The 17,853-nt window shown below is 43.5% G+C and overlaps 2 protein-coding genes across 10 annotated transcripts in view; one reads left to right on the top strand and one right to left on the bottom strand.

Moving 5' to 3' along the window:
- Positions 1 to 13,275, top strand: part of VCPIP1 (valosin containing protein interacting protein 1) — a 29,814-nt gene extending 16,539 nt beyond the window's left edge. For all 4 annotated transcript variants that reach the window (XM_085881505.1, XM_085881504.1, XM_085881503.1 and 1 more), the window contains exons 5-9: positions 1,437 to 1,681; positions 1,954 to 3,484; positions 4,207 to 4,293; positions 8,334 to 8,544; positions 10,564 to 13,275. In XM_085881505.1, coding sequence (XP_085737631.1) covers positions 1,437 to 1,681; positions 1,954 to 3,484; positions 4,207 to 4,293; positions 8,334 to 8,544; positions 10,564 to 11,188 — 2,699 coding nt within the window. In that variant the 3' untranslated portion in view covers positions 11,189 to 13,275. The remainder of the gene's footprint in view (positions 1 to 1,436; positions 1,682 to 1,953; positions 3,485 to 4,206; positions 4,294 to 8,333; positions 8,545 to 10,563) is intronic.
- The window catches only part of LOC147026263 (uncharacterized), a 44,095-nt gene that overhangs the window by 5,372 nt on the left and 20,870 nt on the right, over positions 1 to 17,853 (bottom strand). The window lies entirely within an intron of this gene.

The raw sequence follows: 17,853 nt of genomic DNA, 5'->3' as shown, positions 1-17,853 counted from the left end.
TTTTACAAGGACATAAGTAGACCATGAGCAAATATGTATAGTTATGAGATTTGAATCTGGGTTCCCTGCATCAGGAACCATATGTTCAGAGGGAAATGTGAAACAGAAGTATCTTTTGTGATCTTTGTCAATTTAAGTAACATACCTTTCTGAATCCACCCAAGTTCATTGTTTATTTATTTTTGTTAATAACAGAGGCTTGCCTTTGCAACACTCTCAATATATTATGGTGATGCGATGTTTTGGGATCAAACACATAATGGAATGTAAGAGCGAAAACATACTTTCAGAAATGGAAAGCAGAATAGGGGGTTTTCAGAGCTATCCAATAATGCCATGCGCACTGCCATGTTGGTTGTACTCACTTCCCTGACAACGATAGTATCAGTAGCTTTACAATCTAGCACGTTTATCTTGTTATTCTGACTTACTGCAATGGAAGGTTATACTAATTATTTGGCCTTGTTAGGTCTTCTCCCCCTTTTCTCGTTTGTTTAGCTTGCCAACCAATATGGTCCCCGAGCACTGCATCATGGGTACTGAAACCGCTCTTGACTCTAGAGAAGGAAAGCTTCATGATTGTTTTTGTTTTTTTAATTTTTGAAGCTGAAAAGTGAATTGTTTTATACGAGCAGAGTACCGGCCCTACGGGTGATCTTGTTCCAACCATGCAACACATTCTTCTGACGCATACCTTTATTTGGGCGGTGTGTAGGCAACTGACAGCTTTGTATATGCAAAAAAAAAAATAAAAAGCTTGGGTGACATGCTTGAGGAAAAAACATATGGACTGCTGAAAATTCAAAACACCTCACTGCACTGGAAAACGTGGGAACAGGAAATGGTGGATTCTTGTAATACCCACCCCACCTGGAGGTAGCGCTACACAATACACATTTACATAGAGAATTTGCATCCCAACCCCCTGCCCACCTCGACAAAACCACCAGCAAAGATACAAAGCACCGCTATACATTTATTGGGGTCATTTTTATCCTCTGTACCAAGTCTGGATGTTATCAGCCCAGAACTGTAGGAGGAGTAGCATGACAAACAAACACACAAACACTGGTCTGTGGATTATAGTAAGGATTTGAAATTTCTGATCAAAACTGTGCAGTGATGCACAGAGTAGCTGTAACCAAAACTTCTGGCTATCGGCTTTTATAGAGAATACTGCTTCGAAAAATCGTCATTCTCATTCAGCATTTGAACATTTAATGACGACATTTAAACTTTGAATTGAACAAGACTCTAAGACTCCCAAACCAAAAGGTATGAGATTGAAGTTTGAGCCAAAGCTCATACATGGATCAAAGCTCAGAATTATTTGTTTATGTTATTTTAGTATGGTCGTTTGTATATCAAATTAACGACTGAGGCTTAAAATGCCTGATGAAAATGACATAATCGCGAGTGCTTTCTTTTGTGTGCAGGTTTGGTGGATGATCGGCTCTGCCGCAATCGAGATGGCCGGCAAAACCCACCATTATGCTTAGCATGGAGCAGTTCAGACCGTAACCACTACATCCCTCTGGTGGGTGTCCGTGGTCGTCCAGCACCGTGTCTACCTGGCTTCATCGTTCCAAAGCCCTGGGGAGTTCCGCACTCTCTTCTTCACACCTATGTGAAGTTTGATGATCGTGGTTTCTGCACCATTGGTGGGGAGCGAGAGTTGCAGGTTTGGAGAGACAGGACAGGCCATTTATCTGATTGTTATATATATATATATATATATATATATATATATATATATATATATATATATATATATATATATATATATATATATATATATATATATATATATATATTTCTCTTTTATCATTCATCTTCAATGGGATCATATTTGCTTTGTACTTTTTGCATTGCCACTCCCTACTAATACCTCGATCCATTGCACACTTCATGCCTCCCCTCAACTGATTTTCCCTCATTTTGTCATTTTCACAGCAAAGCTACATTAGACGTCTTGTGGCCTCAATGGAAGAGGTTTATGTTGCGCAACATGGCCTTCCATCCTCCCTCGTCTCTGATGCTCGCCGTTACATCTACCGCTGGCCAAGTATCCGTGATGAGATGGATGTTATAGCACCGACACGTAATGCCTTGCAGGAGGCGCGCCTCTTCCGCTGCCTCAGTTGCCAGGCTTTACTCGAATTTGCCGTGCCAGATGATTGGCTGGCACCAGGTGGGAAGCTCCGGGAGATGGCACGGCGGGTCCATGGCACACTGAGGTCTGACAAAAGCTACAGCTTCCCACACTATGGCCTGGTGTGCTCGTATGATGTTGACGCGGATTGCTTATCGGTGGACCACATACGCAGCGAGCTGCCCCGCTGTGCATGGTGTCAGTCAGGCACTGTGCGTCGGGTATCGTCTGATGGTTCTGTCTGTTATCGAAATGGTGACAGAACCACAACGCATTCAACTGAGGGGAAATGTGGCTGTGGATTTAAACACTACTGGGAGAGCCGTGAATATGACAATCTTCCAGAGGCACTTCCAGTGACATTGGAATGGAACGGGCGTGTCGTACGTGAGCTTGTTTACTGGTTTCAACACGAAGGAAACCCAGCGCTGAATAGCAATGCTTATGCAGAGGCAACACGTCTTGTGGCACAACACTTTCCAGGAGAGTTTGGCAGCGAGGTGCTTGTGCAGAAGGTGGTGAATACGATTCTTCATCAGACGGCTTCAAGGAATCCTGATGAATATCGCCCCATCACTCTGAGTGAGGATGGAGAGCAAGCTGAAGCGACCGACAGGCAGGGTGCTGTATGTTCACCACGTCGTATCTCCGCTTCCAAATTGGAGAATATGCCACCCTCAAAGATAATTCTCACTGGGCCGAAAACAAAAACTCTTCACAAGGAAGAGTTGACTATGAGTGACATGGAACGTGATGTGCAACAGCGCATCACTGAAAATGCTGTTGTCCAGCAGCGTAAATCTTCAACTGAGCGAATGGTACGCTTGCAGAATGACGTTGCTGGCACAGGCCACCACAGTACTGCATCAATGCCCGTAAATCCCCCACGGCCAGTCGTAATAGCTGATGGCTCACGCAAGGTACGTGTAGTTACTGCCGATGGTCGGCAGTCCACGCTGACTCTTGCACCAGATACAACTTTCGCTCAATTTCGAGACAGCATTGGAAATGCTCTTGGCATTCCACCAGAGCTACAGCGCCTTCGACATGGATTCCCTCCTCAAGAACTGCTTCCACCAGCACAGAATGATGAGGGTCAGCCATTGCCTTTGGAACATGGTGAAAGGATCATCGTGGAGGTGCTGGGAGGGACAGGCATGGGAACAACTGCAAGGTCTGATCCTGGGTCAGGTAGAGAGGCAAAACATCGGGATCGTGATGGGGTGACCTCACCAGCCAGAGCACCAAAGAAGCTGCAGCCATCTGAGGTTGCACAAGAGGAAGGTGTTGATCTGGAATTGTCCTCTCTGCAGCTGCTTCTCACCCTAACAGGTGAATGTTCTTTGGCAGCAAATGAGTGCTTGGTTTTCAGTTGTGGGTAAATAAACCTGATTATTTTCTGAGTCTTTGTTGCAGCCCTTAGGAAATAATTGAATGGCTGATTGAGATGGACAATTGCAAAATAGCATGCATCCCTTGGGTTTTCATCTTCGAGCTGTGATTACGGAGTCATGCAGCACTGGGATCGTCGCTTGTACTTTAGAACCCAATTTGGAGGCACTGGTCCCAGAAGAACTGACAGATGGGAAATTGAAAACAAACCAACGTTATTCGTTCTCATTGTAGTTGTAAAAACGGGATTCCAGACTTTGGACAGTTTGTATGGGCCTTGATCAGGGAAAGGATTCGACAATTGCTGAAAGATTATGGCGGAAGATTGCTGCTTGAAATTGTTTGCTAATTTTATTAGTAGTTTTTATCCAATTTTAACACCAAGATTCCTTGATTGCTCTGGGATGTTGTGCATCTGGCTGCCTTTAATTACACGTGGGTTTAATTACCCTTGGACAGGGCACGGAGTCTTAACTGCCGGACTATTTTTGCTTCTGTCTTGAGTACAGAAATGAAGAAAAGCCAATTAAAATCGGCGTCCGCGCTGTAGTTTGGACTGATATCCACCTTTTATGCTTGGATCCTGACAGTACTGCAATTTGTCAACTTTTATTCAAAAATGCCCTGCTCTCAGATGCACCAATTTTTTTTTTCCTCATTAGGACAGGATATGTGGTCTTATGTGAAGAAACTTCCATACCTTTTTATGCCTGGGGGAGTTTTCTACACGAGGGTGAAGAAGGAATTTGGTGAGACCTTTGTATTGTTCATGTGTTTTGTGTGTGCGTGTTTTTGAAAATGTATATTTATTTTCCATTGCCAAAACATTTCAGAATGCATCCTCAACAATCAAAAGTATACTTTTCTCAAAGTGATCGCCTTCCTGGATGACATTATGGTATCCTGGTGGACTGTGCTTAAACCCCAACTGTCATTGGATTGTTGTTGTTCTCTCCTTTCATTCCGTTCGTTATGCCTCATGTCCTATCAATCCAATACCATTCTATCACCTGTCCTTGACCAGGATATCCACCAGTTGAAAATGTTTATATTGATATTGCTTATATTTGTATTGCTCTTCGGTGTTTTCTGAGATGTACCACTATGTACTCTACCAGTCTAAAGTTTTAGAACACCCCCATTTTTCCAGTTTTTACTGAAATTTAAGCAGTTTAATGTTTCAATGTACAGTAATACCTTGACATACGAGTTTAATTCATTCTGTGACCGAGCTCGTAACTCGGTTTGCTCATATATCAAAACAATTTTCCCAATTGAAATTAATTAAAATACCATTAATCAGTTCCAGCCCCTCAAAAAACACCCTAATTTCTTTGTTACGTAGTTTTAAAAATGAGAAATGTATTTATAAATAATAAATGATTAATACAAAACATAATACAAAGATAATAAAATAGAATATAAATAAATAAACTGGTTTTATAAAGTGTATTTACCTTGGAGATGAGACGACTTCGGCTTACGGAAGATTCTGGTGGAGATGGCGGTGGTGGAGGTGGTGGTGGAGGAGAAAGGCGGAGGAGATTTGAAGGTCTCATCACACTTTATCGCTAAACATAATTGATACAATTTTTTTTTTTAATTCACTTTATCGCTAAACTTAATTGCTACAATTTTTTTAATATTTTATTTTTTTATTCCCTTTGCCATTACACTTAATTACTTCAATTAAGTGTAACGACCCTTAATTGTAATTAATTGCTTAACGACCCTACTCAACGAGATAACCAAGAGAACTGAACAAGTGAGTGGTGGGAGATGCGGGTGTTCGCTTGCTTCGCTGCGCGCATCTCAAAGCTTGCTCCACTCGTAACTCGGATCGAGACTCGTAACACAAAGCAAAAAATCGTCCGAGCAAAGGCTCGTAACTCGGAATACTTGTAAGTTAGTGCATTTGTATGTCAAGGTATTACTGTACTCTGAAATTAAAGCATAGAACAAATAAACAATTGCAGATATAAAAGAAATCCTGGAATCATATTGTTGAACAAAATTTAATCCAAAATTTTGACTCATTAAAGTAGCCACCATTTGCAGAAATAACAGCCGAACATACTCGTGGCATTCTTTCGACAAAGGAAATCAAATATTGTTCGGAAAGTTATTCCCAACACTGTTGCAGAAGTTCCCACAAATGTGTTGCAGTTGTAGGTTGCTTTGCTTTCACCATTCTGTCCAGTTCATCCCAAACCAACTCGATGGGGTTTAAGTCTGGAGACTATGCTGGCCATTCCATGATTTGAAGCCTACCGTGTTGTTCTTTTCTTCTAAGGTAGTTCTGACATAGCCTGGAGGTATGTTTTGGGTCGTTATCTTGCTGTAGGACGAACCCCTGACCAACTAGGCATAGACCAGAGGGTATTGCATGGTGCTGCAAAATGCTGTGGTTGCCCTTTTGGTTCAGGGTGCCAGTCAGTCTGTGTAAGTCGCCGACTCTGGATCCAGCAAAAGAGCCCCAGATCATCACGTTTCCTCCTCCATGTTTGACAGTTGGTGTCACACACTAAGGAACCATCCTTTCACCTACTGGATGGCGTACAAAAACCTTGCGTGATGAACCGAAGATTTCAAATTTTGATTCATCGGTCAATTAGACCTTCCAGTTTTCAGTAGCCCACTGGCGGTGCTTCATGGCCCAGGCAAGCATCTTCTTATTTTGCCATCTGAGCAATGGCTTTCTTACTGCCACTCAACCTGTCAAACCTGCAGCTCGAAGTCTTCTCTTCACAGTTGAAACTGAGACTTCCTTTTTTCAAGCAGTGTTAAGCTGTGCTTGAAGCTGCTGTCCTGTGAGCCACCTATCACACAAGCTGTTGACTCTCAGAAACTTGTCTTCTGATTGTGTTGTGGCTTTGGGTCTGCCAGACCTCTTCCTGTCAGAGTTTCCTCCATTTTCCAAGTGCCTTTTGATGGTGTAGGAAACTGTATTCACTGACACCTTGGCTTTTCTTTGCAATTTCTCGAAAGGAAAGACCGACACTTTTAAGGATTTTAATGGTCTGTCTGTCTTCCTTTGTTAATTGTCTTTTTCTCACCATGATGATAGCGACTAGGCATTCAACACACCGCTCATGAGAGACAATGGACATCACTCCTTGAAAGCAGACAAAGATTTTTACGCTATTCGAGCACTCTGAGAAGTCACAGAGAGAGATCGCAATGATTGTAGGTGTCAGTCAGCGCTCCGTCTCACGGATTATCAACCAAGCCGTCACAACTGGATCTCTCTCACCAAAGCATAAAGGAAAGTGTGGAAGAAAACTTAAAATGACACCGAGAAACTATTTCTTTTTGATTCATCAAAGCAAACTTGATCCTCGAAAGACCAGCGATGATCTGCAAAAAGATCTAGCCAGATCAGGAGTCGCTGTAAGTTCCAGCACTGTTCGAAGAAGGCTCCTGATTGTGGGTCGGATAGCCAGAAGAGCAGTCAAGAAACTACTACTGATGAAGAAAATGATGGGTAAAAGATTTCTATGGGCCAAGAAGTATCAGAACTGGACGAAGGAGGACTGGCAGAAAGTGATGTTTTCTCACGAGAGCCACTTTTTCGTTCAAGGACACAGGAGTCAACATGTTCGCCGTTCTCTGGGTGAGAAGCTCCGTGAATGTCACATCGACCAATGCGTAAAACACCCTGCAAAGAAAATGCTCTGGGGTTGTTTCAGTTATGCTGGCGTGGGAGCTCTACATCTCATCCATGGGATGATGAATTCTGCCCATTACATTGAAGTGATAGAGGAAAAAGCGATTCCAGACATGCGGAAGGCGTTTCCAGATGGTTCAGGGGTGTTTGAGCAGGATCTTGTTCCTTGCCATACGTCGAAGGTGGTGACTAATTTCTTCAAAAGAAACAAGATAAAGGTGCTGGACTGGCCTGGAAACTCTCCGGATTTGAATCCGATCGAAAATCTGTGGTCCATGATTAAATCTCACCTGCGCAAAATGGACAGTACCACGAAAACCAAGCTAATAGAGGCCATAATGCAGCTATGGTACCATGACGAACAGATCAAGGAAAACTGTGAAAACTTGATAGATTCTATGCCAAAGCGAGTTCAAGAGGTGATATACAATAAAGGCGGGCATACTTCCTATTAAAATGTGACAAAAGTTTACGAGATTACACAAATAGATGATCATTTTGATTGAAATTCTCATTTTCATTGTTTTTAACGTTTGAGTCAATTAATTTGCACAAGGGTGTACTACTTCCTGCAGTGCAATATTGGCCAAATAATGCTTCAGAGGGTGTAGCAACACAGTCTGTTCCAAGACTGCTTTTATACAGGCAGAGGGTTTGTAACTGATCAACAAAAGTTGGGACACCTGCAGGAATTGTTTTCATCAACTTTCAAGGCTTAATTTACTTCCATTGCTGCAGAACAGCTGCAGTTGCTAACCCATTACTTGTTCCCTGAAAAGGGCCTTTTTTACAACTCTGAAATTTACATTATCTTTCAGTTTTTGGAAACCTAAACTTTTTTTTTAACCTCTGGCAGTTTACCGCTTAGCTTTGTACCATTTCAGGTGATTCATTGGACTTGAACTGCTTAACTTTCAGTAAAAATCGGAAAAATGGGGATGTTCTAAAACTTTTGACCGGGAGAGTACTTATTTGAGTTCTGCAGTATTTGTGCGTGTCAATCCTATTTTCTTTGCAAATTTGTATATCTCTGTGTATTAATAATTGTACAGACTATAGGATATAAGATAATAGCAGTGTACCTGTTCTTTTAATAATGTTCTGTCTGGGTTTATGCACCAGGTCTTGCGGATGGACGGCACATCACTTTGCCTGAGCTTCCAGGTCGTACCCTCGTTTATAATGGCAACACTGACAGTCTTGAGCTCTGTCTTGAGCCAGATGGACACCACGCCATTGGACCCAACCTCGACCATGATCCTGCAGTGGCCCGGGCTCTGGAAAGCCGTGCAGACTTTGACCAAGGCAGTCTTCCGGGGCTCGTCAGAAGCAGGTTATTATAACAAGCACAACTATATATTACTTGCGCTAGCTACCTGTTCATCACATAATGCACCTTCGTCTTCTTCATCTTCTTCTAATTTGATATGCAGCACATACATGGCTGTGTACAACATCATTTGCTGAGTGTGCTGCTGTGCCACTGATGCAGTTCCCCCTGTAGGTAAGAGCAGGAATTTGGAATTTGGAATTTGGACAGGGTACCGGCGATAGATCACCTCGTCTTCGTGAAGGACTGTGGGATCTTTAACATCCAGCAACTAATGCTGTGAGACGAGACGCCCAGTTTAATGTCCATCCGAGGGATGGCACACTCATTGATTAAAGCCCTGCCTGTGAAACCTGCCAACCCATATAACACTCTGATGTACGATAAATATATCCCTTCATGGCCATTTGTTTACGGAGGGGGGGGGTAGTCGTGGGGCAGATAACAGCAATTTTTGAGAGGAATCGTGCAAATGATGTTACAAGCATCAAATTTGTCACATTTGTTCTCCATGGGATTCTAATCAAATCTGCCTGATTGGCCATTTGAAAATCCAAATTTTGAAAAAAAAACAAACAAACAAACAAACAAAAAATTGTCAAGATCACGAATCAATGTTGGATGCTGAGATTGGTGAATGTTTCAGAAACATCATCAAAGACGTTCCAAGTCTGCCATGCAGTTTTCTTCCCTTCACCGCGGAAGGCAGACACGACATCACATCCAGTGAATGCATGGAAGTATGGGATCCCTCTAGCTTTCTCAGGCCCTATTGCAGAAACTACCTCATGGACTGGAATCCATCGCTCCTTGGCTCATTGGCCAAAGGCAATCCACATGTTCTCAAGACCTAGTTCCTGTAAGGATGGCAGTGCAGATATTGCTATAACGAGTACGTCCGTGTCATGAGCCTTAATGATAATGGACTTGCTACCATCCGTCGTTGCATCCCTGGTGTGTACAAATATTTGAGTGACTGCTTCTTCATGACAACATGGAGACACAGCATCCAGTGACTTCCTTGTGTTGCTAATGGCATCTTCTCCTTTTGTGACAATGACTGTGCTTGCCGTCTGTACGTCACATCTTTTCCGCGAGGAAGTGGAACAGCTCAGTCTTGTTGCTGTCATCTCGAAGAAAGCTTCTCCAGTTATTTGGGGTCTTACTGGTTCCTGTCACTCTTCTTCTGATTCCTTGCCACCTTTTTGACCTTGCCTCGGACTTCAGACTTGACTTCTTGTACACATCAAACACGACATCCACCCTCTCGTACCTGGCACCATAGGATTCCACCTTTGGGATGATGTCTTCTTTAGCATAGTCATCAAATATCTTTTAAGTGCGTGGAGGTGGGGCATTGATAAGTGCTGAGCCATCAATGATGACTGCATTTCCCCTTGGTTCTCTGTCTGGGATGGTCACTGGCACTTCAAGAATTTCAGCCAGCTGTGACTTCAAATTTTTTTGAAGTTTTTTTTTTTTTTTCTTCAAATTTTTCTAAATTTGGATTTTCAAATGGCCAATCGGGCAGATTTGATCAGAAAGCCCTGCAGAACAGAAATGCCAAATTTGATGCTTGTATCATAATTTTCACGATTTTTCTACTATCTACTACACTATAGTCAATTGGGAAGTGGAAGATAAAGGGATGTGAGAGTGAGACACACACACACACACACACACACACACACACACACACACACACACACACACACACACACACACACACACACACACACACACACACACACACACACACACACACACACACACACACACACACACACATTGGATGATATTAGTGTGTGGTAGGATCAGGGAGTGAAGTGAAAGAAGTTTTCGTGAAACATCGATCATATTTCACAATGTAATAAGTTGATGACCTTTTCCCTCACCTGTTCTTTTGCAGTGTACTTCCTCACTCACTTATTGCTTTAAATGGATGACACTTCAACACTTGCTGTTCCGCATTATGCTTCCCTTATTTACGTGTGGCATTTCCTCCCGGCTTTCTTTGTGCAGAAGCCGCGAGGGCAGTCCATCACATAGTACCCGTTCAGCCAGCCCGCTGACCACCTCAGGATTCCGGTTGGGCAGTGGTGGTGCTGTTGTCCGGCGTTCTGATCAGCCACACACCATATCAGCCTTTCATGGTAAAGGTCATAGCCTTGGCCACGGACGAAGTACTGCACCCGAAGCTCGTCTTGCCAGACCACAGCCTCTTGGATCTTCAGACCCTACTTTCAAGTCAGTGACGGATTCCCAGAATGGAGGCATGGATAGCATGTTGCGTGTTGGTCCAGGATTCAGCACAGCCCGCCGTCCCACTGGAAGTACAGGAAAGCTCAGCCATTCTGACTTGGCTCCAGAAGCAATCGAAACCCAGCGAAGACGCCTTATGGAGATGTTGTCTTCTATACACGCAGCTATGGATGGTGTTGAGCCGGGGAGCAGGGGTGCTGCCGTAGGAGAGGCCACAGGTGAAACGTCAAGGATCTTTCCTCATCAGCAAGTGCACGCAAAAGAGGAAACTAAGCCTCCTTGGATTTCCCAGGAGATGAGGATGGAACGAGATAGTGATGCAGAGGATCCAGAGGATATGGAAAGCCAAGATGATGACGTAGCACAGAAAGAGGGTGGCTCCTAATGAGCAAGAAATATTTGTAGGATTATGATATGCCATAGTCACATTTGATCTACTTCACTTGTAATTTTTTCCCCCCCCAGAAGATGGTCCAATTCTGTGGGGTTGAAGCTTCATTGTATTCACTGAGCAAGCTTCTGGTTTTGCAGTTTGTGCTAGAGATCCCACTTACCCTAATCATCCTTCCTTGGCAGCTTTTAGCTTCTGATAAAACTAATGAGCATCTTTCTCACATGCTGTGTGTATATACAGTACATACTTTTGAGATGTAAAGCACGCGACATGGACATTCCACATGGACACTAAGTGGACTAAAAAAAAAATAAAGTTTTGCTTTTTTGGCATGAATAAATCCAGGTATGTCTGATGCCATTATTTCCTCCTCCTCCTTACATGCACCTACCTTCAAAAATCCAGCAAAGGCAGTTTTGTTTGAGATTATTTTCCTTCGCATTTTTGGTGTGTTTCTCTTTCTCTTTCGGTCGACATGGCAAAGCCATAAAATTAGCCCAAACTGTACTTTGTTATTTTTCTTTCGTTATTCGTTCGTATTGTTATTTTTTTTTGATGTAGTATGCTCAATGGAAGTTGTCCTTGCAAACACACAATTGTCCACTCGTTTGCATCCACTTCTTGACCACGGGGTCGGCAATATTCTCGACGCATCTGCAATGTGACGTTACATAATTGGGCATATGTAATGTCATATTGCTTCATTTCCAGCAGTGCAATATATTATTTTGCTTCCGGCATCTGCTATTTTATGCAGTGAAGGAAACGTACTTTTCTGTGTTTTATTGTTTTGCTCTGTTGGTTTCCATCTGATAATTGCATCATAGGTGCAAGCTTGGAAACTCAGCCGTGTAACGTGAGCCTCGGGAGCAGGAAACGGAACAATGATGTATCTGTTTCCAGGCTTCTTCCTCCCTACTCCTTGTACCCTTTCAACCACTTAATTTTATTATTGTGATTCATTATTTTTATTATTAATAAAAAAAATTACATTTTTTTTTTGATAATTCAAGGAATACTTCTGTACATGGTTCTGTCTTATTCATTATATAGCATAGTTTCCAGGGGGTGGGAGGGTTGTTTTAAAGTGAAAGCAACAGTTTTTTTTGTTGTTGTTGAAGAACATCAGTGAAGCGATCCAGAGTGTTGGTAAAAGATCCAGTACACCACATAGATTGATGGACAAGATGACAAGTGGGTCAACCGGAATCCGATAGTTTGACGAGTCCAACTGCAGCTGGAACTGCAATTAAAGTTCACATTCACCTTCTGGGTTAGCAACATTGAGAACTAACCAGGAGTATTTTTGTGGACTAATTTTGATATGCAGTTCAAACAATGAGTTGGTTTAAAATATATATATATATATTATATTTGCAGAAATATTCTGGACTTTTTTTTTGAACTAACCTGCTGTTTGAACTGCATATCAAAATTGGTCCGCAAAAATACTCTTGGTTAGTTCTCAATGTTGCTAACCCAGAAGGTGAATGTGAACTTTAATTGCAGTTCCAGCCGCAGCTTGGTTTTCATACAAGTTTATGAAGTTGGCATAAACTTTCCGGAGATACTTTGTATGATGATTAATGATTTGTTACATGGCACTGTAAAACCAGTCTGTAGTTGTACTGGGAGAGGTAAAAACTAGTCTGGACATGGGAAAAAATTTTTAAAAGTATAATTTGGTTGTTTAGTCCCTAAAACCGTGGCCTTTTACGAACCTCATGATATGCCAACCAGTACGCTGCATCTGTGATCACAAAGAAATGCTTTACCTGATTGCATTATTGAAACCTTCAGCATACCAGACAGTATGAAATGAGGGTTCGTATACCTGTGGCTTGTTTTGATGATTCTCAAGGACTCGCATTGCACTGCGGCTATTTACAGCGTTACTTAGACATTGGTATTTGTCGATAACAACTCACTTTTAAACTTATTTATTTGGGTGTGACGTCATTGCTCACCGAAAAGAGATGCAAAGCTATGGTGTGTGCACTACCCACTTAATATGTTTGAAATGTTTCGCCTATGATGTCATTCATTTACGCGCAATAAAATGGTTTCTTTCAACGCTTTCACGCTCTCACTGTCAGTTGATTGATCTCTCCCTCAGGCTTGCGCAAAGTATATTTTTGGACTGAGGGAAGCTATTTTCTCTCCAGGAAGAATGGTTTGCAAGTTCATCAGCACTTTTACCACATCAGTACTGCCTACTCCTATTACCTGTACTTCAATTGAAGCTTGTACAAAACACGTTAAACATGCAATTGGTTTGGAGGTAGATCATGTAGCAGTTTTGCTCGCTGTTTTTGATTGAGCACAAACATCATTGAGGTGTTGACCCATGATCTTCGGTCCCTCCACGTTTATTCGGTGGGTTCCCAGAAATTAAAATATTGTATTGTTACACCCAGCCAGGCATGATGGCCATCGAGAGTCGAACTATCACCTCTCGAACCACTTGCCAAAATGGCAGTTGGAGTAAAAGCTGGAAATCATATAAATGGGCTCAGTATAAAGGAAGTCATTGTTTTAACGAGTGGATGTGTGTTTGCATAGCAAAAAAGCTTCAGTCTTACCACCTATCACTACCAAAAAGGTAAGCATTGGAACAAGTTAAAGCAAGTTGAGGTGTGATCAAACGGTTCTTGATCTGTGAAGTGAATGCCATGTCAATCTACAATAATGTCTTTAGCAAAACAAAGGGGTGACTGCAAAGAGTGATGAACAAAAGGGAGGGAGGAAGGGCGGGGGTGTTCTGGGTGAATGATGTAAAACCTCAAGTCGCCAAGCTGGTTTTGAGAAACGCATTTTTATGGCTTAATCCTTATAATAATTCGCGGACCGTTGTTACCTCCGCCAATGAAGGTGAAGGAGGTTATGTTTTCACCCCTTTCTGTCTGTCTGTGCACAGGATATCTCAAAAAGTTCTGGATGGATTCGGATGAAACTTGGTGGACATGTTGGGTGTGTGACATGGAAGAATTTATTCAATTTTGTTGAATATCCGGATCTGGATATGAGAATTATTTCATTTAAAAGTGATTCTTCACCATTGAGAGACAGCCAAAAACGATATAGTACTGCATGGTATGATATTTCAAAAATGTAAAATGTATTGGGCCCGATATGTTCTCGTGGATCAGGTATTATGGGGCGGACGAGTACCCTTCTAGTTTACTCTACCGAGTACCTTTCTAGTGTGTGTGTGTTTTTTGGCAAAATCATTTTGCCAAGTCCGTTGGTTTGTCTTGTCTGTGACGATTTGTTTCCACATTTTTGAAGCTGTTCTGAAATTTTTTTGTGTATGTACGAGGGGCGGTCAATAAGTAACGTTAAAATGGCAATATAAATTCGAGAATGTAATGTGTGTAGTCGTAGATGACATATTGTTGTGGAGCCGAGTGTCGGTGGCGAGCACGACTGCTAGATGGAGCAGTAGTGTCGGCTCCACCGAACACCCGGAATTTATAGGTCGTCACCCCGGATAACTCCAGAGCCGACAGGTCCCTTTTCGGACCGAAGATCGCCAATAGGTCGACTGCGACCTATTGACTGCGGTGGGATAGGGTCGATTGCCAATTTCAATTTACCTAAATACCCACGTCGTCCAAACTACCGGGGAAATTGATCCTCGGCGGAGCTCGAGCGGAACGAGCCGTTAGCGTGCTCGAACCGTGCGTAACCCGAGTGGATGGTTACCGAGGTCCGTCGGTCCAAATGCACAATTTGCCGCTTCCCAATTTCCCAACACGCACCGTGCTAATCCAATGAAAGAAACACAGAAATGAGCTGAAACATTTAACAGGGGATTTATTTATAATGGGGAGGAAAGGAACACACAAAGAGCAGAGTTATCACGACTAAGCAAGGCAAATAATGTACAACAAAAAGCACTTAACAATTCTACTTAATGGACGGGCCCACACACGCACAAAAGAAATGGGCTGGCCGGCCTTTATTGATGCCCCCCAGCTCGGAGGAAAGGTGAGCCGAAGGGGAGAACCTGTCTCGCACCTCCCCGCCTCGTGCGGTTTTCGATGATCCGGTTCGGTGGGACTCGAACCCGCAACACAATGCAATGATGGACGCCAGCCGGCACGAATGTGGATCAGACAGAACGCCGGCAGGCCAGACGAGACGACCAGGCGACGAGGCTGACAAGGCGACCAGGCGACGCGACCTTGACTGGACCTCCGCTGGACCTCAACACAACTGAACTCCACTTGACTCCAACTAAGCTCCAGGCAGATCGTAACTTCACTTGAGCACAGTCGGGTCTCAACACACTCTGGCCCAACAACTGCGCTGGACCGATCGCAACCTCCCTCACGCACCGTCGGGTCTCAGCACTCTCTCTCTCAGTCCCATCGCGCCGAAAAAACAATATCCCTTTCTTGTCTGGGGGGGGGGGAGGAGGAGGAGAGGGGACGCCTCTTCGCGACCCGCTCTCCCTCACTGGACGGTTTTGGCGCGCAAATGCGCTCGTCGCCTCTGTCACTGGCCAAAACGGGCGCCAAGTCCGTTGATTGGTCCGGGGCCGTGGTGACATCACGCGGACTGCCCCTCACACAGTGGAGGAGTCCCATTGGTCGAGTGACGGCAACCTTGCTCGCATCACCCCGATTTGGCGAGAGCCACTACGAGGTTCCGCCTTGAACTCCGCCCACCGTGGGTGCTATGGCGTCGGGTTGAGGAAGCGAGGCGAAGGCGTGTTGTTGTTATAGTTGTTGTTCAAGATGTCAGATATAAAGATTTAAAGCCTGACTATGACATAACTTCGCAGCGCACAAACACTTAATCCCCATTATACTAGGGAAGGGACCCTAACGAGAAACACATACCGATATAACTGATCTATAGGACCTGGCTGTTGTGTGTTCATGGCTTCCAGATTTGCAACAATATGTAATATCTCTGGGTAAGAGTCATGTTTTGCCTGTTTTAGATCTGGCAACATTGAACATGTGAAGTCAGTCCAGCAGTTCCAAGATGGCGGATCCCTTAAAAGCATGCACCAGGGAGGAGCAACGTTCCATCATCTGTTTCTTTGGAAGTGAGGGTGTGAATCACAGTGAAATCCATCGCAGAATGAAAATGCAATATGGTGATGCATGTTCATTGTTGCATGAGTGGGACAGGAAGTTTAAAAGTAGATTTCTTTCTGTTCGGGTGCGAGTTGTCTCGGCACCCACCTTGCAGGCACTTTGCGGAGCCCCAGATGTTGTGAATGATATGGTGTGCTGAACCATGGCTAATGTTCAATTCGGAGAACACTTCATCCAGCATAATGTGACGGTTTTCCCTTAGCACGCGCTCAACTCCTGCAACCATTTCTGGTGTGTCGGCTGTGTGAGGCCGGCCCGAACGAGCAGCGTCTGCCACACTTGACACTCCACTTTTAAACTTCCGGTCTGGCCACAGAGCCAGCCATTCTCACTCCTGTCTTCCCGCACCAGACTCTGTAGACCCGGCGCAAGCACAGCGTGGGGAGAAGGTTCTCTCTCTCTGTCTCATCGTTTCTCCCTGTCTAACTGTTCATGGTGTGAAAGGTTAATGTCACACAATAAGCCGCCGAGATATCATGGGTACAGCGGTTATTAATTGAACAGAAAATGCCTGATACGTGCTTTTCTCTCTCCTCTTGTCCTCATTCCCTTTTGGTTATTATTTATCAAACCTGTTTCTCACCATTGGTGTGTTTGAATGGTAGGTGGTTCATGAATTGGGTGTTATAACAGTGGTGAGAGTAAACTCGCCACCATTGGAATGTGCCGCAAGTCCTCGATCGGAGGTTTGACAAAGATTGCGATACGATCCCTTGGTATTCACTCAACTCCAAAGTCCTAAATAAACAGGGAACCTATCGCAGGCAACAGATCTCATTGGAGGTTCAACACATGAAACCAATGCAAAGATCTGTTCCGCTTTCCCAGTGGACGATGTACGGTCTCTGGGGATCGCTAAATTTGGGATCGTGAATGTGGCAGATTTGACCATGAGTACAAACCACGGTCCATCGTTACAATGTTGTACACATTTCCTCGAGCTTTTATAACTATGCAGGTGTGACAGAATGGTGTATCGGTAGCACACTTACCTTTTGAGCTTCCTAATCTGGATTGTATTCTGAACCCAACTATAAACTGATGAATTGGTACTTCACAGGCAGGATGTTGCACTGATGTATGCCATCCCTCAGATGGACTTAAAGCTGCAACCTCGTATATGCCAGAATTGCTGGATGTTAAAGATACAGTACCTGCATACCTTTTGACTAAAGGTAAGTGAGTTATTGACAGTCTTCAGATCGCAGAGGTACACCACGATGCTGATAACTTTGTGGGTAAATGGTGTTTGCTGTTTACTTCTTCGAGTTCCTTCTGGTCTTCCGTTACATTATGTTTGTACCATATCCTGATGCTGTGTGGACTGTGCTTCCCTGCTCATGGACTTCTGGTAGCTTGTTCGGTGCTGTGTTTGACAGCTGAACTGCTGAAACTGCTGAAATATATTTGTCCTGGTTCTTCCTCATATCTTTGTTCTTTGTTCCTTTCACATTTTGTGTTTTTTTTTTCTCAATAATTCTCTTCATTCATTCTAATTCTTGCTTTTTCTTCTCGTTCATCTCTATAGTCCTCTATTTCTTTATC

This window comes from Eptatretus burgeri, chromosome 5, assembly GCF_056783735.1.
Source record: "Eptatretus burgeri isolate ZD-2024b chromosome 5, Ebu_testis_v1, whole genome shotgun sequence".
In the NCBI taxonomy this organism is placed as follows: domain Eukaryota; kingdom Metazoa; phylum Chordata; class Myxini; order Myxiniformes; family Myxinidae; genus Eptatretus; species Eptatretus burgeri.
Note: the sequence above shows the minus strand (reverse complement) of the source record. Positions and strands in the feature narration are given on the sequence as shown.